Below are 24839 nucleotides of genomic sequence, written 5' to 3' on the forward strand. Positions count from 1 at the left end.
CCCACTTGAGTGCAGGGGCCCAAGGACTTGGGCCATCTTCCACTGCTTTCCCAAGCCATAGCAGAGAGTTGGATTGGAAGTGGAGCAGCCAGGTCTTGAACCGGCACCCATATGGGATGCTGGCGCTTCAGGCCAGGGCTTTAACCCACTGTGCCACAGTGCTGGCCCCTATAAATCCTTTTAATCAGAGAAAACAGCACTACTTTTTAGAAAGAATTTCTATTAGGAGAACAGTGAGCAAAACCACTCCTAGATGAGAACGAACAGAATCCTCACGTGCTACTCCCTCCCACTGCTCAGAGGTAAGGACCTGGGCGGCCCACGCTGGCCGGCATGACCCTCCTCCCACTCCTGGCCTTTGGGACTTAGCAGCATCCACCATTAAACCTGCTGTGCAGTTTTCAGTTGTTTGTGTTGAGGTCACCTGGCCCCCTGGCAGAAGTCCCTAGTAAAGAGGAGATCACTAGTGACGGAAAGCCAGTGGCAATCTGCCTTGGGCATTTCTCCCGGATTCAATCTGCATTGCCGCAGCTGTCAGCTAACAGCTGGCCTGCTCGCCTGTTGCTACCTTGCAGTGTTTTTTGTTTGTTTCTTAAGATTTATTTTATTAATTTGAAAGGCTGAGTTACAGAGATGGAGGAGAGAGACAGAGAGAGAGAGAGAGGGAGAGAGAGCTCTTCCACCTGCTGGTTCACTCCCCAGATGGCCCCAATGGGCTGGGGCTGGGACAGGCCAAAGCCAGGACCCAGGAGTTTCTTCCAGGTCTCCCACATGGGTGCAGGGGTCGAAGCACTTGGGCCATCTTCCACTGCTTTCCCAGGTACATTAGTAGGAAGTTAGATCGGAAGTGGAGCAGCTGGGACCTGAACCGGCACCTGTATGGGATGCCGACGTTACATCACAACGCGGGCCTTGCAGTGTATTTTAGTAAAATCTAACACAGCTCATTTCTCTCTGTATTTTGTTGCTCTAGTGAATTCTTCTTATTGCCTGTGACATTGGCCTTAGTGGGTCATTTTCTGTGACAGTTTGCCCCAAGCTGAGAAGTTGTGACAGAGATTGTGTGGCACACAAAACCTAAACCACTTTCTTTTACAGGAAAAATACAAATCCCTGCACCTGCATCTCTGCACCTGGACTTGGGAGTGTGTTACGAGGACTTCTTTTTAGTCCCATCAATTCGGTTTCTTCTTTGTACATGCTCTGAAGACAATGAAAACAAAAAAGAAACAGGAATGCCATCCAAACCCACTTTCCAGCTAATACTGGAGAAATGAAAGGTGACTAGGCTCAATACAACCTATGGCTTCCCTAAAATATACAACACCAAGAGGAAAAAGGGAAAAGAAGCAAGAAGTTTCCTTGTTTTTAAGTTATGCTCACAGAGCATATATATTGAGTATATGATATTGTAATAACTTAGGTATAATTCTATTTACAGTAATAAAAGGTTATTGCCATAAAGAAAGTAAATCCTGGGTTAAGATTCACAGTTCTGTTTTTATCCAAGTTGAAATTTATCTTCCCTTTAAAAAGGATTCTAAATTCTCTTTGGACTCTTTTGGAGTCTTTGTTCCCCTCCGGAAGTGAGAGTGGGTTCTCGCTGTCCATCAGCACCGGCTCCCCGCCAGCTGCACCCTGGGGAGCTGCAGGACCCTGAGGAGGTGGGGCCGAGCTCTCCATGTGCTCCTTCTCCGTCTAAGGAAGGAACTCCGTCTAACTCAGCTCAGCTCTGGTTTTCGGCTTCTCTTACACTGCAGTTTCTCTCTGTCCTCAGAGCCTCAGGTGAAGCTGTGTCTCCTGGCTCTGGAACCTTCCCTGGGACTGTTTCAGGGCCTGGACTCAGACAAACGAACAAGCAGCGTGAACTGCTTCCCTTCGTCTGTCTCCTGCTGGAGACTGGCCACTCCAGGCCTCTTCCTGGTTATCCACCAGCTCTCTGCCTTGGCCAGAGGGTGCTCCTATACTCAGCTGGGGAAAGAGAACACATTCCTGTTGAGACCCCCAGTGAAAACCTTGCCCATGCTCAGTGCTCAGATGATTGGCAGATTAGTCTAGTAGACAGCGTACGTCAGTTTGCTTGGTGACAGACACCAGTGGGCGGGCATTTGGTGCAGTGGTTAAGTTGCTGCCTGGGACACCCACATACCATATCACGTTGCTGGTTTGGGCCCCAGCTACTCTGCTTTTGATTCCAGCTTCTTGCCGATGCACGTCTTGGGAGGCAGCAGGGACGGCCCATGCACTTGGTTCCCTGCTCCCCGTGTGGGAGACCAGATGGAATTCTGGGCTCCTGGCTTCAGCCTGACTCATTGCAGCCATTGTAGGCCTTAAGGGAGTGAACCAGAGAGATCTCTGTCTCTATCTCTCTCTCTTTCAAATAAAATGAAAATAAAGTTTAAAAAAAAAAAAGTTGCATAAAAGTATCTGCTCCAAACTAGTTTCCTCTGGTTGGTAATTGGATTTAACTTTTTTTTTTTCCACTTCTGGCTTTATCTTCTGATAATTCAAAGTCCAGCTTCAATTCCACCTCCCCAAGCTGGCTTTCGCTTGGCTGCAGCCTCGGCCTCCTCTCCGCCTGCCCCAGCAGTGTCATCCACACTCTATCCGTCATCTTCTTCCTTTAGTCTCAGCAGTCGCTTCCTCGTCCACGGTGCTGATTTCTGCCTCTTTGACTTGCTGTTAAAGGTTTTCAACTGCTGTGAAGTTAAAAGAGCCCCCTCCTCCCCCAGGAGGGGACGGATTCACAGAGCCCTGTACCTGACGGCGCTTACACGACACGACAGTGCTATGTTAGCGGGTGTTGTTTTAAATCCTATTTGCAAAGACAGGGAGAGTGAGGCACAGAGATTAACAAAGTGACTGCAGTCACGTGGCTGGTCGAGGAGAGGGGGCAGAATGGAAGTGAAGGAAAACCTGACACCATTACACCTGAGGAGGAAGTGTGTAGTTTTGCACCTGTTTGCACCCATCATGATTTGTTCCTTTGGCACGGTGCAGCTACTACTGTGAATTTCCTGAAGTGAAGCGCTTTTGCTCACTGAACAAGAAGGATGGCCCAGTTCCTCAAAATCATGATTTAAAATCAGGTCTCTTCCTCCTTCCCTTTCTGGGTAAGTCACACTATCAGCTTGTCCCTTCCGTCCTGTACAATGTAGTCATTTCTTTGACTAGAGGAGCCAACCCCTGGAATAGAGCTGGCCATGTGGAAATCAGTGCCATGGTCCCCAGGAGGGTGAAAATACTGTAATTCCCAGCGAGGTGGCAGCAGTCGGGGAGCCCCACCCCAGCCCTGCTCCAGTGTAGACCTGCCCTCAAGCAGCGGCCACTCACTTCCGGGTGCTCCAATGCTGCCTTCACTAAAAACGTTTAGGAGGTTTTGAACAACAGTTAGCATAATAGGAGTCACCAATGAGGCCGGCACCGCGGCTCAATAGGCTAATCCTCCACCTAGCGGCGCTGGCACACCAGGTTCTAGTCCCGGTCGGGGCGCCGGATTCTGTCCCGGTTGCCCCTCTTCCAGGCCAGCTCTCTGCCGTGGCCAGGGAGTGCAGTGGAGGGATGGCCCAAGTGCTTGGGCCCTGCACCCCATGGGAGACCAGAAGAAGCACCTGGCTCCTGCCTTCGGATCAGCGCCGTGCGCCGGCCACAGCGGTCATTGGAGGGTGAACCAACGGTAAAGGAAGACCTTTCTCTCTGTCTCTCTCTCTCACTGTCCACTCTGCCTGTCAAAAAAAAAAAAAAAAAAAAAAAAAAAGGAGTCATCAACGAATGACAGGCCTGTGCTCTGCAAAACTGTATCTGCCCTTGGGCCGACGCTGTGGCACAGTGGGTTAAAGCCCTGGCCTGAAGCACCAGCATCCCATACGGGCACTGGTTCCAGTCCCAGCTACTCCACTTCCAGTCCAGCTCTCTGCTATGGCCTAGGAAATAGTAGTAAGATGGCCCACATCCTTGGGTCCCTGCACCCGCATGGGAGACCTGAAAGAAACTCCTGGCTCCTGGCTTTGGATTGGCTCAGCTCTGTCCATTATAGCCATTTGGGGAGTGGACCAGTGGATAGAAGACCTCTCTCTCTCTTTCTCTCTCTGCCTCTGTGTAACTCTGCCTTTCAAATAAATAAATAAATCTTTAAATAAAAAACCTCTATCTGCCTTTCTTTTACGCAAGGAGGAGAACAGAACTCAGCGCGCAGGTGACTCTGAGTTAGTATCACCAATGGGGACAGATGGACACCTTGTGTCTCTGGATGGGAGGCCCCGAGAGAGACATGGCAGCCCTTAGGTAGCTTTCTGGCCATGAACACATCCTCTGAATCCAGTCTAACCCAAAGTGAGGACCATTCCAGAACATCACTGGCCTTCTCCTCAAATAATGTTAATATCATGAAAGATGATGGGAAAGGCTAAATAATGATTTAGCCTGGATTAAAGAATACCAAAGGGACACACATGTTAACTAAATGCAATATGTGGTTCTGGATTAGGATTTGCACCAGAGAAAAACATGCTATAAAGGCCTGGAGCACTGAGACAAGATTAGATAAAAGTACTATAATAACGATGTATTTCCTGAATTCTATTACTTCACTGTGGTTATATAAAGACTATCCTTGCTTCTGAGAAATACAGGTTGATGTATTAAGGGCTAAAAAGACAAGATAAATATTACATAATTTCAAATATTTCAGAAAAAATAATGTGTGTATATACATGTGGGGGGGAGAGCAAGAGAATAAAATAATATATATGGTAAAATGTGACAAAATATCAGAAATTGGTAAAACTGGGTAAAGAGCGTAAGGCGTTCTCTGTATTATTCTTACAAGTTTCCTATAATCTTCAAATTAGTTTTCTAAAAATAGAACTTCATAGAGGTAAAGTTGGAATCTCCACAGAACAGATTAGCTGACTTCTTGGGGCAGAGAGAGGAGTGGGCACAAACACTAATCTCAGTCCATTTGCCAATCCATGCACTGCACTTAATTTGGCTGAGTCAGTGTTTAGTAACCAGCCACTAATCAAAATTACCGATTATATGACTATATTCAAATGTTTATTTCCTTCAAACTGACTTACCTGAGTTTAATAACAGCTACAACTAGTCAGATCCCACATGGCTCTCTGCCTCTAATTGCACATTTTTAGAAAGTCTGCCAATATGGTCGCAGGCATTGGCATGGTTGTGGTGTTAGTCCTAACTCCTCTGTTCTCACCCGGGAGGCCTTCCACATTTTTCCCTCCCCCAGGGCTGATGCTGGGAGGCATTTACTGTCTCCCCTGGGGCTCTAGCGGCAAACTGATCCCAAGCCCTAAACCAGGCAATAGAAACCCGGTCCCTTTCGGCACTTCCATTCAACTGCCAGGCTAGCCTTAGATCCCTCTCAGTCTCTCACATGGGGATGGTCTCCTATGATCAGCCACTGGCAAATGGGAGCCCCAGAGAAATGGAAGACCCCAGTCCCTGTTCCTGTAGACAAGACTCACATCTTGGAGCCCACGCTGTGGCATAGTGGGTAAAGCCACCTGCAGTGCCGGCATCCCAAATTTCAAAGATGTTCTGGTTCTACACATATGCCTGCTGGAGACCAAAAATCCTGCTTCATGAAGTATTTTTCCCACCCCAAAATATTATTTAATTAAATTTAGTGAATAGTTGTTCTTTTTATGGGTGATTGATAGAGAATGCCTATGCAAGACCAGTTTTGTTTCTGCAGCCAAAGGTGTGGTTTTTTTTTTTTTTTTTTTTTTTTGTTTGTTTTTTTTTTGGACAGGCAGAGTTAGACAGTGAGAGGGAGAGAGACAGAGAGAAAGGTCTTCCTTTTTCCATTGGTTCATCCCCAAGTGGCTGCTGCGGCCGGCGTGCTGCGCTGATCCGAAGCCAGGAGCCAGGTGCTTCCTTCTGGTCTCCCATGTGGGTGCAGGGCCCAAGCACTTGGGCCATCCTCCACTGCCCTCCCAGGCCACAGCAGAGAGCTGGCCTGGAAGAGGAGCAACCGGGACAGAACACAGCGCCCCCACCGGGACTAGAACCCGGGGTGCCGGCGCCGCAAGGCGGAGGATTAGCCTAGTGAGCTGCAGCGCCGGCTTTTTTTTTTTTTTTTTTTTCTGACAGAGCTTCCTCCCAGGTTTCTTTCCCCACAGACCCTTCTCATGACTTCAGCAATGACCTTTGTGTTGATGTCTGCAAGATCTCTAGACGGATTTCCTCTCTGGATTTGAGACCCTCTCTCCAATAGCTTTTCTGACCTCTTCACTTGGGCGCCTCCCAGGCACCTATACAGTTGCTTGCATCCTGGACACAGTTCTGTGCTTTCCCACCCATTCCACCATCTGCTGTGGGCACCACTACCTACCTAGTGGCCCACGCCAGGGACTGAGTGACAGCCCCATTCACTCCATGTCCATACTTCCCGTGGCAATGGAAGGGATCTTTTGAAAACTGCACTTATCCCTGCTTTAACTCTGGCTCCCAAAGCCGAGAGTGGAGCTCAAACCCCTTAACAGGACCCCTTATGGATGATGGATGGCCCCATACCAACCCCTCGGAGGAACTTCAATATTTTCTACCTTTCCTTTGCATGGTGGGTTCCACCCACAATCAGTTTGATTCCTCTAGACATCGAACATTGTACTCTCACTCTCCATGAAGCTCCCGTTCTAGCTCCACTCCTGCCAACCTGCACCTGGGTGATTCCTTCAGTCTTGGGCAAACTCCCATCCAGCTAAATTGGTCTTCCCGCTCTTTTTCACCATGCCGTGTGCACGCCAGCCTCGGGCCTTTGCACTGCTGTTCCCTCTGCTTGGAACTCCCTTCCCTCACATGATCTCACGCTGCACTCCTCCTCATCGACGGTCACCCTCCCCAGAGGCTCTTCCTTAACCATCGCGTTTCTAATTGCAACTTTCATCCTGACACTCTGGCTCGAGTTTGTGCTCTAGCACCGCATGGGATGTACTCCATGTTTCACTTGTTTGCTTTCTTCTCTCCCTCTCTAAGCTTCTGTCCCCTGTGAAGATAGGAATTTTCACCTGTTTGCTGACTGCGCAAGGCTGGTACTTTCACAGTTATTACATACATAGATCATAGGAGGCATGCAATAAAAATTTACTTCTTAACCAGGAGAGATTAAGAGATATTTTCTAGCTATCGTTATTTTTTTTTTTTTGCCCCCAAAACTCATCATCGTTTTCTTTGAGAAGTGGGATGCTTACTCACCGAGCTTATGAGACGCTGGTGTGCTAGGGAAAGCACTAGATGAAGTCCCTGGTCTCTAATATCAAATTATTCAGCAAAGAAGGTCTCACAAGTAAAACAAAACAAACAAAAAAATCTACCTGGAAAATAAAAGCCATTTTCATCACATCTTGCAATAACTTTCTGGCCTTTGAGAGGATCCACTTTTTTGGATTTGACTTTCTTTGTTGAGTTTCCTTGCGATTTCTGTGGCTGAAATAGACAAAACAATGACAACTGATGAGAAACAGTTGATGCAGGTAGTGGAATTCTTGGTGCTATGGTGTAAACAGGCCATGGCTCCCGAATCATGCAGATATTTAAAGCTCAAAGGTCATAAGCCATTGCCAGTAAGAGTATGGGAACTTAGTCCAATTGTGGTTTGTTTTTTTGTTGTTGTTTTTGGTTCACTCCCCAAATGGCCACTATGGCTGGCACTGCGCTGATCCGAAGCCAGGAGCCAGGTGCTTCCTCCTGGTCTCCCATGCGGGTATAGGGGCCCAAGCAATTAGGCCATCCTCCACTGCCTTCCCGGGCCACAGCTGAGAGCTGGACTGGAAGAGGAGCAACCGGGACTAGAACCGGCACCCATATGGGATGCCGGCACTGCAGGCAGAGGATTAACCAAGTGAGCCACGGCGCCGACCCCCCAATTGTGGTTTAAGAGATGGGCCTAATGGGAGGTACTTAGGTCCTTGGGGGGATGGAGCGTGCCTCTGGAAGGTAGTTCTAGTGAGAAGGTGGGTGATAGCAGCTCATTGGGCTCAGCCCCTCTCTGCCTCCTGGCTCGTTATGTGGCCCTTATTCTGTACAGCTTCCCTATCCACCACCCTCATCAGATGTCAAAACATCAGGGCCGCCTGAGCTCGGACTGAAACTCTGAGCTGAAACCAATTTCCTCCCTTCATTAGTAGCTTGTCTTAGGTACACTTAGAAATTGTGACAAAAGGCTGAAGAACAGAAAATTGGTGCTGAGGAGTGGGGTCATTACTGTCCCTACACGTGGAGGTGTGGAGGAGCCTTTGGAATTGGTTTATGGAAGAGTTTGGAGGAGGAGGCTGGAGCGAGACTAAGATGCAGTAAGCTCAGCATTAAGGCGCCAGGATGCTGATAGCAATGCGGACGGTCAAGGCCATGCTGATGAGATTTCAGATGGAAATGAGAATTCTACTGGGAATTGGACTGAAGGCCACCCTTGTCACACAGTGGCAGCAAAAACAATCTGGCTACATTTGATGCCTGTCTGAGACTTTGTGGGAAGCTGAACTTAAAGCTGATGGATTAGTTTTTTTTGGGGGGTGGAGGAGATTTCAAAATGGAAGCATTCAGGCTGCAGCTTGGATATTATTAATCATTTTAGTCCCTTTTACAGTGAGAAAAATGATACGGGCATACAGGTTTGGAAACTTCACAACCTGGTATGAGCGTGCATTCAGGATGAGAGCCTCTTGCTAAAGATACTAGTGCAGGTCAAAGGAAGCCATATACTAGCAGGAAGACAATGGGAAGAAAGACCCCGAAGACTTCAGAGTTTTCTGAGCGTCCCTCCTGGCCCCCGTCACCCAGAGGCCTGGAAAGGATGAATTGTGTCATGAAGCCAGGGCTTTCACGTGAGCGTGCTCCGTACCGCCTCAGGGCTCACTTCCCACGTTCAGCTGGCAAAGTGCTCCACAGCTGTGGCGGTGATTCAAGGGGGCCTGGCTGCAGCTCGTACAGGCAGCAGATCCTGGAACTCTCCACACGATGCTGGCTTTGCAGGTGCTCAGAACGACAAGACTTAGGAGGTCATGGTGGCTTCCATCAGTACTTCAAAGAAAAGTCTAGGAAGCCAGGCGAAGTTTGCTGTAGAGTCAGAACCCCTGCAAGGTGCCCCCAATGGGGTAATGCCCAGTGGAACTGTAGAGAGGAACCCCAGATAGATAGAGCAAACAGTAATGTTCAACACCTGCCTGGGAAAGCTACCAACCTCAGTGTGTAGCCTCAGAGAGTCGGTGAATAGAAGAGAGCAACAGAGCTGTAGAGGCACAGTGGGCTCCACCTAGATTTCAAAGTATGCTGTGAGTCCAGGTGGAGACCGCCACAGGGACAGAGCCACTGCAGGGAACCTCCACTAGGGCAATGCAGGCCGACAGGTGAGGTCGGAGCTTCTGCAGAGTCTCCCCACCAGGGCCAGGCCTCGTGGAGCTGCAGATATCGAAACTCCAGCCTGTGAGAACGAAGCATGGGCTATGACCAGAAAAGCCCGAGGACCACCGCGGCCCAAGCCCTTGGTGCCTTGCCCACCACAGCGTGTTCCAGGTGCTGGACTCTGGGGATTAATGTGTTCCCTGCTGGATTTAGGTCTTGATCTGATTAAACCTTTCTGCTTGCCTGAAGTTTCTGAAGTGGAAATGTTTACCCTGTGCCTGTCCCCAAGTCTGTCATGGAAGCATGTAACCTGGATTTTTATAAGCTTACAGCTGGCAGTTGCCTTGAGTTTTAGATGAGACTTAAGACTTTTGGACTTTTAAATTAACGTGGAACTGACTTAACACTTTGCCACTTTTTTGGATGGAATAATTGCATATAATCTGGGAAAAGGACACGAGATTTGGGGATCCAATTGTCAAGGTAAAAGGTGATCAATAGATACCAAAATTGAGAAGACCCCGCTGGTGAAATGTTTAGAACAAGACTTTAAGTCAGTTGTTAACAATAGTCCACGAGATAGGTTTTTTTTTCAGCAGAGAAATGGAAATTTAATAAAAAATAAAAATTGGGGTTGGGACTCTACAGTTGGTAAAACCACCACCTGCAGTGCTGCATGCCATATGGGTGCCAGTTCAAGTTCCGGCTGCTCCACTTCCTCTCCAGCTCCCTGCTAATGTGCCTGGGAAAGCAGTGGAAGACGGCCTAAGTCCTTGGGTCCCTGCACCCACATGGGAGACCTGGAAAAAGCTCCTGGCTTCAGATCTGCCCATTTCTGGTTATTGTGGCCATTTGGGGGAGTGAAACAGCAGATGGAAGATCTCTCTCTCTTTCTCCCTCTCTCTCTGTAACTCTACCTTTGAAATAAATAAATAAATAAATCTTTAAAAAATACATCTGAAGGATTCAATGGAAGAATTGATGTATCAGAGAGAACAAATATACTTGCAGATGAATCAATCAAAAGTTTACAATTTGAAGAACATACAGAACAAAAGGGTTTTAAAAAATGAAAACAGGGTCCTTTTTCCTGTTTCCGATAAGACCTTCAAAATCAGTTCAGTTAAAATCTTTCTGGAAGACGTTACTCCCAGGACATTTCTGAAAATATAAAGACGCTTTGTTATTTCAAAATCGTACTGCATGAATCAGCACTGGAGTAAATATCATGGCCATGTCCGCTATGTGAATAAACTGGTGGCTTCATTTTCATATGTGAGGTCAACTCTAAAGTTCTATTTTTTTATGTTCAATGGCTGACCATTAATATAAAGACCCAGTCCCTACTACCCTTGCCCCTTCAATTCCCCAAGCCTTCATTTCATCATTCAGAATAGCCATTATTTTAAATCCCTAATAAACTAGATGACCAATTCCCTTGTAAAATATATTAAAAATGAATTACTAGGGAGGTGAAGTAATGTACACACATAAAGAGTTTGATTCTAGGTAAATATATCCAAGGATTCTGAAAAGCAAATAGTAGTCATTGGGTGGGGAAGGAAAATGAATATTCAAAGTTCCACCAAACTAGTGATGAGTATAACAGGTTTTTTTTTTTTTTTTTTTTCCCCTCTAGTGTCTTCTGGCCTGATCTCAGGGTAGACCAAAACCCAGAAGTTGGCTCCTCAATGCAGACAGAGAGAGCTCTAAGAGAAGGCTTTCTAGTTCGGGATTAAGAAATGGGAGAAGGAACTCCCAGCGCTCAAAGAAAGAACACAGCTGTATCTCCCCTTTTATTCTCCATTCTCACAAACCAGTCCCCAACCAATCCCCATGGCAGCGGCAGCACTGTTGGCAACATGAGCCCAAAGGAGCCAAAACTCTGAATGAGGGGCATCTTCCTGTACAACTACTGGCACTGTGGTTCTCAAAAAGGAGCTGAATTCCCCAACCACGTTTTTCTCTTTTGCCGCCTCTGGCCTCAGATGCAAGTACAAAACGTGGATGCATACAACTAAGTCAGGTAAATAAAATGCCAGATTTCTGGCTGCAGGATTGGAAAGAGGAGCTCTAGGGAACTGGAAGTCACTAGATCACTTACAATAGAAAAGACAAGGCCGAGTGTCACCCCACATCAAACATACAACGGCATCACAAGAAAAGGAAACTACAAGCCTATATTCCTCATGAAGAGATGCAAAATACACAAGAAAATATCAGCAAGTAAATCCAATAACATGCAAGAAGCATTATACACAATGCCAAGTAGGATTTATCCCAGGTTGCAAAACTGGTTTAGCATCCATAACAGCAGAATAAAGGATATCAGTTAATTTTAATATATTAATATTATTATTAATAAAGGATAAAACTATATGATAAATAGAATAAAAGGTAAGACCACATTAAATGTATGGGAAAAGATTACTTGACAAAATCCAATACCCTTTCATGAGAAAAACTTAATAAATCGGGTATGGAGGGGAACATCTTCAAATTTATAAGACACCTACGAAAAGCCCTCATTGAGGGTAGGCATTTAGCCTAGTAGTTAAGATACCACATTCCTTGTCAGGGTACCCAGGTTTAATTTCCAGTTCTGCAGCCAGACCTGACCAACGCAGACCTCAGCAAGCAGTGTTGATGGGTCAAGAAATTGGGTTCCTACCACCCATGTGGGAGACTTGATACAAGGCAAGGCATTCTTGTCCGTTCTAGTTAACACTGTATCATTGTATTTGAGATTCTAGCCAGTACAATCAAGCAAGAAAAAAATATAAAGCTACCAAGACTGGAAAGGAACAAATAAAACTGTCTATTCATAAATTATATGAGCCTATATATGCAAACCCCTAGGGAATCCATCCAAAAGCTGCTTGAATTAATTAACAAGCTCAGCAAGGGGTCAGTCATGTGATAAGATAAATGTAGAAAAAGTCAATTTTTCCCATGTGTTAGGAAGCAGCACTATGAAAATGAAATTAAGAAAACATACCCTTTATAATAATATAAAATAACATTTAGGAATAAATTTTATCAAAATAAGTAAAAGATCTATACAATGAAAAAATACAAAACATCATTGAGATAAATCGAAGATTTAACAAGTGGAGTGACAGACCATGTTCATGGATTAGAAGACTTGCTATTATTGAAACAGTCATTTTTCACAAACTGATCTATAGACTCTATATTATTCATATAAAGTACCAGAAATCTTTTGTTTGTTCTTATATATTTTCAAAAATTGAGGTGATCCTAAAATTTACACATAAATGCAAGGGACCCAAATGAGTCAAAACAAATTTGAAAAAGAACAAACTTGGAGAACTTATGGTCATTGATTTTAAACTTCCTATCAAGCTACAGTAATCAACAAAGTGTGATACTATAATGGAACAGTATTTAAAGTCAAGGAATGAATATTATAGTAGATTGATTTCTGATACCTTGGAAAAAAATTGGTGGTTTCCTAAAAAATTAAACTTACCACATAACTATAAATATCACTATTTAGTACCTAGCCAAGAGAAATGAAAGCATCACCATACAAAGACTTGTGTGCAGGTGTTCCTATCAGCGTTACTCACTATAGTAAAAAAGCGGGGTTAATTCAATGTCCATTAACTGGGGCATAAACAAAATGTGATATACAATAGAATATTTTCAGTAGCTTATGTATGAAATATACAAAAAGGCCAAGTTTATAGGACAGAAATTAATTACTGGCTACTCAGAGCTGAGGGTGTGAACAGACACCAACTACAAGTGGGCTTGAGGATCTTTCTGGATGATGAGAATTTCTTTCTTTCTTTCTTTCTTTCTTTCTTTCTTTCTTTCTTTCTTTCTTTCTTTTTTTTTTTTTTTTTGACAGGCAGAGTGGACAGTGAGAGAGAGACAGAGAGAAAGGTCTTCCTTTGCCATTGGTTCACCCTCCAATGGCCGCCACCGCCGGCGCGCTGCGGCTGGCGCACTGCGCTGATCCAAAGCCAAGAGCCAGGTGCTTCTCCTGATCTCCCATGCAGGTGCAGGGCCCAAGACTTGGGCCATCCTCCACTGCACTCTGGGGCCAGAGCAGAGAGCTGGCCTGGAAGAGGAGCAACCGGGACAGAATCCGGCGCCCCGACCGGGACTAGAACCCCGGGGTGCCGGCACCGCAGGTGGAGGATTAGCCTAGTGAGCTGAGGCGTCAGCCTGATGATGAGAATTTCTATAACTGGATTGCGGTGGTGGCTGACAACTCTGTCCATTTTACTAAAATCATTGAATTGAAATAGATAATTTTATGGTTTGTAAATTATACTTCTATGAATTTTTTTAAAATAGGTGGCCATTTATTTTTGGTTTGCTCTGCACACCATTCATGGTATTTTGACTAGTGTAGGCTGAAGGAGTGAGTGATCCCAGAAGCTTCTGAATAAACTTTTAAATCAAAAGATAAACCACACAGCCCCTTTCTTCCAATAGTTACGCTGCCAAAACTAGGAACTTTTCCTTCCTGGATTTTCTTCATTTTTTTCTTATCATTGAAACTTATTAATTCAGGGCTGATGCTGTGGTGCAGTGGGCTAAAGTTGTGGCCTGCAGTGCTGGCATCCTATATGGGCACTGGTTCGAGTCCCAGCTGCTCCACTTACAGTCCAGCTCTCTACTACTGTTCCTGGGAAAGCAGTAGAAGATGGCCCAAGTCCTTGGGCCCCTGCAACCACATGGGACACCTGGAAGAAGCTCCTGGCTCCTAGTTTCAGCCTGGCCCAGCTCCGGCCATTGCAGCTATTTGGGGAGTGAACCAGCGGATGGAAGACCTCTCTTTCTCTCTCTGTCTCTGTCTCTGTCTCTACCTCTCTCTGTAACTCTTTCAAATAAATAAGATACATTAAAAAACTTATAATTCATTGGCTTCCTAAAGAAATGAGTCCTCCAACCCAGTTAGTGTCTAGTGAACTCAACTTCCAGTTTTTCCTCTCTCGAACCTTTCAATGGTCTCTCCTCCATGACACAAAGCACAGAATAAGGTATCTTCACCGGCACATTCGTGCCATCTTTTTGCAGTCCTCTATCTGTACAGCTATAGCTATATATTTGCCACGCCATAGTTATAGCATAAGTAAAGTATTTAATGCATACTTTATGAGTTCATCTTCAGGCCTCTCACTTAAGGAAGTCTGTAATTTATGAGGCAATTGACTATAAAAATTTAAATAACTTCAAGCAGCCCGAACACCATTTGCTCTTGGGTCATTATTCATGTTCAGTTCACTGTGGGTTCTGGAAATCAGCGGGCTCATTTCCATGGTGCCCTGATGAGACTGGGTTCTGTTGCAGCTGTATATCCCTTGGATCTGTTTGCAGATGCTCTTCAGGTTCATTAAAAGAAAGGGAATATGGTTTATTTTCTCCAAGATGAAAACTCAGGAGCCAGGTCTTCAGAAATGAAGAATTATTGAGCAAAGGGGTTAAGGTCTCCTAAAGGAATAGTGGGATATTTTCAAGCCTTCAGACCTGCCTGGCTTGTAACCTCTATAGCCAAGGACAAAAATGCACAATGAATGGAACACTCCTGTTTTGTTTATGATGTTTGTCATTTAGCCCGATTTTTCTTGGGTCCCTCCCTTCTCGTGGAATTCGTGCTTTCACTGAGATAGTCCGTATGTCGAGGAGAATGACCCAGCAGCCCTGGGGGCTGGTGAATGCTACCTGCTGATTCCGGGGCTTTCCCCCAGAGGAGAAGCTGAAGGCTCCCTACTGTGGGGACTCACACCGACCTTCTGCAGAGCAAAAGTGTCCCAAAGGGAGGAGCCTGCATCAGGACACGGCAGAAATAGCAGAGTGCTGCCTACCTGGCTGCGTGTCTTTCAGTAATCTCTTAACCTTCACAAGGCCTTTATTTATGCACATGCAAAACGAGGGGACAGGCTAAGTGGTCTCTAGTGCCCTCTGATTGCACTGCTCTGTCCAGGAGTGCCCGAGTCTGCTATCATTCTATGTGCACACAAGGAAAGGGACACAGTATGCTGCCTTGTTTCCACAATACGAGGGAAATTCGCCAGCCAGAACTGTGAAGCCAAGTAGCTCTCTTTTCCCATCATCCTACTTCAAAGCTATTCCACGGTCTCCTGCAGTCGGCTCCTCCATGTAAAATAGAGTAGTAATTAGCAGAATTTATACTCTGGAGAATCTGGAACACTCCAAGTTAAATCAGCTATTGCCAAAGGAGACTTTTAACTTAGCAGTAAGACTTTGGAATGCCTAGGTGAGATTCCTGGTTCTTGTTTTCCAGCTTCCTAATAAAGCAGACCCTACGGGGCAGTGGTGATGGCTGAAGTACTTGGGCTCCTGTCCCCCATGTGGGATACCTGGATTGAGTTTCTGGTTCCTAGCTTTGGCCCAACCCAGTCCTAGCTATTGTGGGCATTTGGGGAGTGACTCACTAGATGGGAGTTCACTCTGTCCATGTCTCTCCCTGTGTATCTCAAATTAAATAATTAACTAAAAATTTAGCTCTTGCCTAAAACTCTCATCTTTACACAAAGTCTGACTTAAAAATCTCCTTGCTTTATGTCATCAGTGTTCTCATTGAAGAGTGGCTGGTCAGGAGGCCACCAAGTAACAGCCTATTAGTCCAAAAAGATGTCCCACATAGAGTTCAGAAAGGACTTTAGATTTTGCCAGGATAACCCATCGTTCGCTAGATATATTTAAAGTCCCCTTTCAAAATTCTAAGTGAGGATATTCACATGATTTATTTAAGTAGTCCCCTTTCATCTTTAGATTTCAAACACTGACTATTCCACATCCTAGCAAGATGCTAACGCATGAGACTGCTTTCTGCAGTTTCAGAAGGGGCCTGGAGACACACAGCTATGAAGTCAGGAAACTAAAATAGTCAGGGAGCTTTTCCCCTGTAGCTGTCCCTCACGCCTCAGCTCATCTGGTACCGGGCAGCCCCATTCACTCTGTGAGGACCTCCTCCCTCTGCTCGGGCAGCTGCAGTGCTTGGAAACAATGCAGAGAGCTATGGTGCTCATTTTTTAGCACCAAGTCCCACTCGAGAAAATGCCTTTCCAAATGGCTAAAGGTGGCGAATCATTCACACACCTGTGAGTTCACCGGAAGTAACCAGGACAGGCTCTAAAGGGCTTTGGGACTCATATTTACTCTGCTTTTGTTTCCAACCGTTATTACTATCGAGAATTCATTTCAATTTGATGCCATAGCATGGAGTTCTGTGTGGAAAGAATCTCTCATCACGGCCTACTTAACGATGCATTTGCGGCCGGCGCCGTGGCTCACTAGGCTAATCCTCTGCCTGCGGCGCCGGTACCCCGGTTTCTAGTCCCGGTTGCTCCTCTTCCAGACCAGCTCTCTGCTGTGGCCCGGGAAGGCAGTGGAGGATGGCCCAAGTGCTTGGGCCCTGCACCCCAACATGGGAGACCAGGAGGAAGCACCTGGCTCCTGGTTTCGGATCGGCACAGTGTGCCAGCCGTAGAGGCCATTTGGGGGTGGGGGTGGGGTGAACCAACGGAAGGAAGATCTTTCTCTCTGTCTCTCTCTCTCTCTCACTAACTCTGCCTGTCAAAAAAAAAAAAAAAAAAAAAAAAAAAAGACGCATTTGCATCCCTGCACAACCAATTCAGCTCCACGGCTGAGAAAGCCAAGTAGCGAAACACGGCTCATCCTGCAGAAAGAGAGTGCGGGCTTCCCAGGATGGAGAGATGTCTTACAGGGCAGCTAGCCACGCCTCCTTTCTTCCCTGCCATGCCTCACCTGTTCACGCACCTACACTTCTTGTTTAGAAACCACTACAACATGTTTTTCCTGCCCCAATTCATGGACCTCCACGGCACATAGTCCCCAAAGTGTCCCACAGCAGCTCCGACTCGCCTCTCTGCCCGTGTCTGTCCTTTCGGCCAAGTCTGTGACTGCTGTAATTAAGGTAATGCACCAGGGTCAGGCAAGTTTTGTTTTGTTTTAATTTTTTTTCTTTTTTGACGGGCAGAGTGGACAGTGAGAGAGAGAGAGACAGAGAGAAAGGTCTTCCTTTGCCGTTGGTTCACCCTCCAATGGCCGCCGCGGCCGGCGCACCGCGCTGATCCGAAGCCAAGAGCCAGGTGCTTCTCCTGGTCTCCCATGGGGTGCAGGGCCCAAGCACTTGGGCCATCCTCCACTGCACTCCCGGGCCACAGCAGAGAGCTGGCCTGGAAGAGGGGCAACCGGGACAGAACCCAGCGCCCCGACCAGGACTAGAACCCGGTGTGCCGGTGCCGCAAGGCGGAGGATTAGCCTAGTGAGCCGCAGCGCCGGCCCAGGCAAGTTTTGCCCCTTCCTCTCTCTAGGATTCCTCATTACGAGGCCAGAACATGTGCAAACTGTCTCTGTGAATGATTCACCTCCCTGAAAAACCCTGCAGATAGGACAGGGTCAGCCCGGGACGTTCTCTGAACTCTCTCCTCACTTAGAGGTAGACACCAGGACGTATCCAGGGCCTGCAGCCCTTTAAAAAATGGCTCTCAGGGTAGGCCCTTGGCACAGTGGGTGAGACGTCCCTTAACCGTCTTAAACGTCTGCTAGGTTTGAGTTCCGGCTCGGCTTCTCACTGCAGCTTTCTGGTTATGTGCACCAGGGAGGCGGCAGTGATGGTTCAAGTCCTTGGGTCCCTGCCACCCACGTGGGAGACCTGGATTGAGTTCCCAGCTCCTGGCTCTGGCCAGACCTTTCCTGGCTGCCGCTGGCCTTGGGGGAGTGAATCCCCGGATGCAAGATCTCTGATTGTCAGTCTCTACCTCTGTGTCTTTCAAATAAGTAAAATAAAATCTTAAAAAAAAAAAAAAAAAAAAAAAAGAACTCTGGAGAGAACATGAGGAAAAGACCTTACAGGAAAATGTAAATCAGGAGGGTCAGACTCGCACCCTCAAGGACAGGGAGGGATTGACCCACGGAAACAAGCTGAAAGGCCTCCATGTGCTTTCTTTCCCGGGCCACTTTGGTTTCAACAGGAGGCAAATACTGTGCCAAAGAAGCGAAACTCTAAGTGGAACACCTGCCTCAGCCCTGAGGGAGAAGGAAGTCTCAGTACATCTGTTTGGGTTGGGGTCATGGGCTCACGAGGCTGGAATACTGCATGGGAGTCTCACGCTTAAGGGGGATTAAGGGCATTACACGCCTTCGGGCACTCCTCCTGCTTTAGAAACCCCAGGGCTGCCGGGGAGTGCTGCTGTGGAGTGGCTGTTTCTCCCTCCACAGAGAACGGCGTAACTTTGGAAAACAGCCCGAGAACCATGCAGCCCCAGGACTTGATGAAGTTTGCACAACCCTCTGCAGGGGCTGTCTCCAGAACCGATCTCAGAGCTGGGGCACAGCCCGGGTCCAAGCCTCCCCCCAGTGAGGGGGGCTTTGTGCCCTGTGATTGCCTCCTTGAGACGTGCCAGAAACAATCCCACTTGAAGCCAGGGCAGCAGAAGGGAAGAACCGATCAATTTGAAAGTAAAAATCTCCAAACACGAACAGATAGCAACGTCAAGAGCTTTTATGAAAAGATGAACTGGTGTGTTTTCTTTCTTTGGTTTTTTGGTAGCAGTGAAGGAATCTAATAAATACACATTAGAGGGGCCAGCACTATGGCGCAGCAGGTTATCACCCTGGCCAGAAGTGCCGGCATCCCATATGGGCACGGGTTCAAGACCTGGCTGCTCTGCTTCCAATCCAGCTCTCTGCTATGGCCTGGGAAAGCAGTGGAGGATGACCCAAGTCCTTGGTCCCTTGCACCCCGTGGGAGACCCAGAAGAAGCTCCTGGCTCCTGGCTTCAGATCAGCCCAGCTCCAGTTGTTGAGGCCAGTTGGGGGGTGAACCAGCAGATGGAAGACCTCTCTCTCTCTCTCTCTGCCTCTCCTCTCTCTATGTAACTCTGACTTCCAAGTAAATAAATAAATCTTAAAAAAATAAATAAATATACATTAGATTCTGAAACAAAACAAAACCAATCCCCAAAACTACTTCCCTAGCTTGACAGGCAAACCTGTAACACTCTCTCAGGGAGTACCCCTGGCTGCTTTTTTAGGGAAGTACCAAAGAGGAAAGTCTGAAATGTTTTCAGTGTTTAAATCTGAAAACTACCATAACTTTGGCATCTGAGTACTGGCTGGTACGTCTAGAGTTACCCATCTGCTGCCACTCCAGGGGTGAATAAAAGCCACAGGTTGGAGCCCACCTGAGGGTCCCACGTGGGTCCTGTTTCCAGCTGTTAAATCATCCCTGTGGTGCTATCCAGGGACTGTGTGGCCTGCCTGTATATGAGTCAGTCCTTCTGTCAGTCTTCCCGTTAGGACAACATCCTTGATATGTACCCCAGACTTGTCCATCTCTCACACCAGGAGACCTTATTGTTTTGGAGGGCCACTCAAGGTCACCAGGGAGCTATCTTCCTACCAGATGTAAAGCTTTGGGTGGTGGAAAGAGAAAGGCTGGCTACTTAGGGTGTGACGCCTCCCACCTCCCTTTAGAGAGGGAATCTTGGGAACTGAGACGGAATGGATCACAAAGCGAGAACTAACGGGTGCTCTGTTATCATTTGGGAACACAGGCAACCCTATATATTCTGACTCCGTTTTCTGTAACTCAAAGAACCTTCTGTCCGAATCTCCCCAACTAGCTTCTCTCCTGTGCGTAAAGTGTCGCAGTCACAGGCCAGCAAGTGTTCTCCCCGGCCGCGCCCACTCCTCCCTCCCCCTCGGTGCATTTTTCTAACACTCTCTCACACTGTGGGGCATGTGATTCACCATTCCTAAAGGCCACGGCTTCGGGAGGGAACCACGTGCAGCCAGCTGCGTGGGTGAATTCCAAGGCCTCCTGTAGTGTTGCTGGCAGCTTCGAAAGACTTTCTGCCTCCAAATTTTCCAAGGTGGTGAAGGTCGTGAGTCTGTAGAGGCCCGTGGATTGCCTCTGGGTCTGGACTCTGTGCTATTTCTCTGGAGAACAATACTTATTTATCACGGAAATGTTGCAAGAGGGCATGGCTGCCCTAGACCAGGCTCCCAAGAGACTGTGTGCAAGGTGAATTAGATTTCATGGATGTCCTCCAGTGATTCCCACTGCTGCTCAGCTCTGAGGACTGGCTAGTGAGGGTGAAATCTGCAGTCATGGGAACAACAGGGAGTTTTCAAGGGGGGAGTTACAATGCCAGACTTCGGATTTTCTTTCGTTATGCAGTCTTAACAGCTGATCACCTGTCTCCAGGATATCACAAAAACAGTGGAGGATGGAAACAGGGGGAGGCCATTACAGAGGCAAGCACGGATGTGCCCAGGGGAGCATGCTGGGCAGAGCAGGTGAGAAGCAAGGGTCTCACCTTAGGTCCGAATGGGGCCAGCCCAGTCTGAGGGAGTGCCAGCAGGGCCTTGAGCATGAAAAGCAGGTGCAGGACATGCCTTGTGCAGCCACATTTCCTTCCTACCCCTAATCCTCACCGAAAGAAAAATCTCAGAGCTGTCCCCAACTCAGGAAATAACGGGGGCAGCTCCCCTGGGTGTCAGCATCACGCCAGGGATGATACTAGCAAGCCAAAGACATCAGACTCCATAATGCACCCTGGAGTGGGCCTAGGACGGTGGCTTTTTGCTGCACATTAGCAATAAACTCTGGGGGAGGGGAGCTTCCATGAGGAACAGCGGATTCTTTCCAACTTTATAATCATCAGTCAAAATTTTTGGCAATTGCTAAAATAATTTAAAATGAGACAAGTGAGTATTTATAGGTGAATTAAGTGCTTGTAAAAATGACTTGCATCTGTGATGAATTTTTTACCTCAAGATCTCAAAAGGCCTGGCAATTTTGAGCCAATCAACATTTTTATCACTGGAGGTTGAGACCCATCAAGCGCATCAGGAAATCAAATCAGTGGGGCACGATCAAAATGGAATTACACAATTTCAGCATATAAACACGTGGTAAGGAGAAATAGCCTTCTAAGGAGACCATTGTGCTGAGGGGGGAAAGAACTCTGGAGATAAGCTGCTAAAATCTGAACCGCTCTCCCCAATTCATTTCCCACGGACACCTGTGCCGGGCACATGGGAGTTTCCCTGGGGGCTCGGGACGCCTTGTGGGGACCAGGGCAGTGATGGGAGAGCCGCACTCCTGATGGAGGCGAGGGCAGTCGTAGCTCAGGATACCATCACACTCTCCACATGCCGCCTCCCACACTGGCGCCCCCGCAAGGTCCCCCGTCTCCTCCTCCCTGCCTTCTCTATGAGGATCTAGAATGACCTGGAAGATTCAGTCTTCAGCTCCTATGGCGACTTCCTCAGCTTCCACTCACTCCTCCACTAGGGACAAACTGGCCTCACAGTCCCACCGCCATTCTTCCGGCTAATGTCACCCATGAGCCCTCTCTTGCCAAATCCAGTGGCTTTTCAGACATCATTCTGTGTAACTTTTCAAAACTCCCTGATCACAACTTTAGGGACAGAGGTTGCAATAATGAACAACATACTTACGATTGAACATCATCACACTGGTGAGCGCCCAGTGCTGCACACTGTCCCAAGCACATGATATGCACTGTCCTACAACTATCTTTTAGGCTGATCCTCCGATTTTTCTATGTTAAAGACAAAGATACCAGGTGTAGAGAGCCCACGGAAGGTCACCTGCTTCCAAGTGGCAGTGCTGAGACTTGTATCCAGGCTCGTCTGACGTGAGCGCCAGGGCTCTGAACCGCCCTCCCCTTGGCTCTCACACTGTAGCCCTCTACCCCGAGCCTCCTGCTCTTATGACTTCCGAGTTTCTCCAGTCCTCTGTCTCCTCTTCCTCTTGGCACCTCAAATGGCTCCAAATCTATCTCCTAACTCAGCCCCCTCTCCTAAGCTTCAAACATGGGGCTCTCTGCTGGCCTTCCTCACCTGGAAGCCTTGGGACACCTAGGAATTAAAGGCTAAAACCTCTACCTGTCTCTGAAAATCTCTCATCACACCTCTTTCTCGCCTTGCTTGTTCTTTCATTTATTCGTTGATATTTTTAAGAGGGTCCACATGGTGCCAACCACTCTTGTAGGTCCTGGGAGCACTTAGTACATCACAGTCCAGGTCACACCCTTATCCTGGCAGAGAACACGTACTTTAAATGTGTACATCAGGTGGGGAGAGGTGCTGTGAAGGGAATACCAGTGTGGCAAGGGATTGGAGAATGACAGGGGATTAGGCAGGCCAGCCCAGGAACATCTGTCTCCCCAGGGAGCAGAGAGGTAGGAGGAAGGAGTTAACAGTGTCCTTATCCCCCAAGTTGTCTAAGATAGAGATTTTGTGGGCATCTTCAACTTTTTCCTCTGCCTCCCCCCACATTCAACTTTCCAACAACTCAGCTCTCTTTACCTGTTCCCTCTCCACTGCTCATGCTTGGCTCAGGAGCTCCCTACAGGAGAACCTCCCTACAGGAGACCTGATTTTGGTCTTTTCCCTCTACATTGAGGCTTACCTGGATGCTAAAATGATGCTTCCAAGTCACAAGTCTGTTACTGTCTTTCACCTGTTGAAATCCATCACTGGGTGTCCATTTTCCTACCAGCACAGGTCCCGGATCCCAGGAGAATTCTGAGTCTATCCTATCTGGTACCATCTTGCCACACTTTTTGAACATCCCAGCTTCTTCCCTACATCCTTGCCTTTGCACAGGCTGCTTCTTTCACACCCCCATCCCCATTTCCTATACATCTTTCTAGAATAAACTGGATCATCACCCCTCTGTGAAGCCATCCCCAAGTCCCCAGGCAGAATTATGCACTTCTGCCTGTCTGTCAGTTGTTCTGTAAGTGTGCCTGTCTCGTCACATCTATCATACTCTTCCATAAAGATCGGGGTTTTATTCATTCAGTACATACCAGCTGAGTGCCCACTGGGAGCAAGCTCTACTCTTAGCGCTAGGGTGCAGCGACAAGTAAGGCCAGAGGAGGCGCTCTCGCAGGGATTGTGCTCTACTCCACATGTCTCCTCCACCATCCTGAGCCCACATCCTTGATGCAGGAAACAGACCCAAGTTTTGTATCCAATCTACTGTTTCTCCTAGGGAGACCCCAGGGAGGAGAAAGATGAGACCCACTGTTCTCCATGGGATCACCTTTGCCAAGAACAGAGTCTTATCCACAGTAGGGAGTGAACAAATGTTTTTGGGTGAATATATTATGAAAATTATTTTTATTCCAACTTTGTGGAAAGAGAATAAAGAAAGAAAACAATGAATTTATGTCTGGTGATAGTGAGCTTTGGATTGCCAGACAAATTCATAGAACACACTATCTTTGTTCCGGATCACAAGTGACATGTTTTCCCTCCACTAGCAACACTTCCTACTTGCAAATTTAACATAACATAGACTAAAAGAGTGTAGAGCTGGAGCCGCGGCTCACTAGGCTAATCCTCTGCCTTGCGGTGCCGGCACACCGGGTTCTAGTCCCGGTCGGGGCACCGGATTCTGTCCCGGTTGCCCCTATTCCAGGCCAGCTCTCTGCTGTGGCCAGGGAGTGCAGTGGAGGATGGCCCAAGTGCTTGGGCCCTGCACCCCATGGGAGACCAGGAGAAGCACCTGGCTCCTGCCATCGGATCAGCGCGGTGCGCCGGCCACAGCACGCTGGCCGTGGCGGCCATTGGAGGGTGAACCAACGGCAAAGGAAGACCTTTCTCTCTGTCTCTCTCTCTCACTGTCCACTCTGCCTGTCAAAAAAAAAAAAAGAAAAAAAAGAAATTAAAAAAAAAAGTGCTAGAAAGTTCTGCTCTCAGGCCATGGTGTCTCCAAAGTTCAACACAGAAAAGTTCATCACTGGGACCAATAATGGTCTCTGACTCCCTCACTGGAGTAAGGGTAGGACTTAGTTCACTGTGTTCCAGCTACTCGCAGTGCCTAGGATGGTGCTTTGTGTCTCGTAGGCTCTCACAAATGGTTCAGTGAATAGAGATGATGGGACAAGAGAACAGGAAGATGCGCAATGACAGGAAGAGCATAGACTCAAGGAGCAGGAAATTAACCTTCAGTCATCTTGACTGTTAGATGTCCCCAGGGCAACCAGGTAAGAAAGATGAGGCGAAGACAGCAGAATGTGTAGAGGACCAGAGGGTGTCTCCCAAGGAAACAGGAACAATTGCTTTGTTTGAGTAACATCAGTAGACACATGCTGTTTTGTAATAAAATGTTTGCCTTCTGCACAAAAGACATTACTTTTATGTTAAAGACAAAAATGTGATTTTCAGAGAGAAAAAGAGTAAAGAAAAACTAACAAAACACATGGATCTATATCAGTAAGTGCAGAATTTACAACCAGGCAAAATCAGTATCTCTCGGCCAAGACTGAAACCCAGAGGGTGAATCCTGATGGTCAGTTCTCCAGGAACGCTTTTCTCATATGGCAAATACCCAGAAACCTTCTAGGATGCAGTAAGGTTGTGGAGGAACTCTTCCATGTCCACACAAATCCACATGCAGCCAGAAA

At 47.3% G+C, this 24839-nt stretch overlaps 1 protein-coding gene across 5 annotated transcripts in view; it reads right to left on the reverse strand.

Moving 5' to 3' along the window:
* Positions 1 to 24839, reverse strand: part of VWA3B (von Willebrand factor A domain containing 3B) — a 275082-nt gene that overhangs the window by 20266 nt on the left and 229977 nt on the right. For all 5 annotated transcript variants that reach the window (XR_007915479.2, XR_007915488.2, XM_051835635.2 and 2 more), the window contains one exon: positions 7338 to 7449. Coding sequence is in view for 3 of the 5 variants with exons in the window: in XM_051835635.2 (XP_051691595.2) it covers positions 7338 to 7449 (112 nt within the window). In the remaining 2 variants the exon portion in view is untranslated. The remainder of the gene's footprint in view (positions 1 to 7337; positions 7450 to 24839) is intronic.

Source organism: Oryctolagus cuniculus, chromosome 2 (genome assembly GCF_964237555.1).
Source record: "Oryctolagus cuniculus chromosome 2, mOryCun1.1, whole genome shotgun sequence".
NCBI classification, from domain to species: domain Eukaryota; kingdom Metazoa; phylum Chordata; class Mammalia; order Lagomorpha; family Leporidae; genus Oryctolagus; species Oryctolagus cuniculus.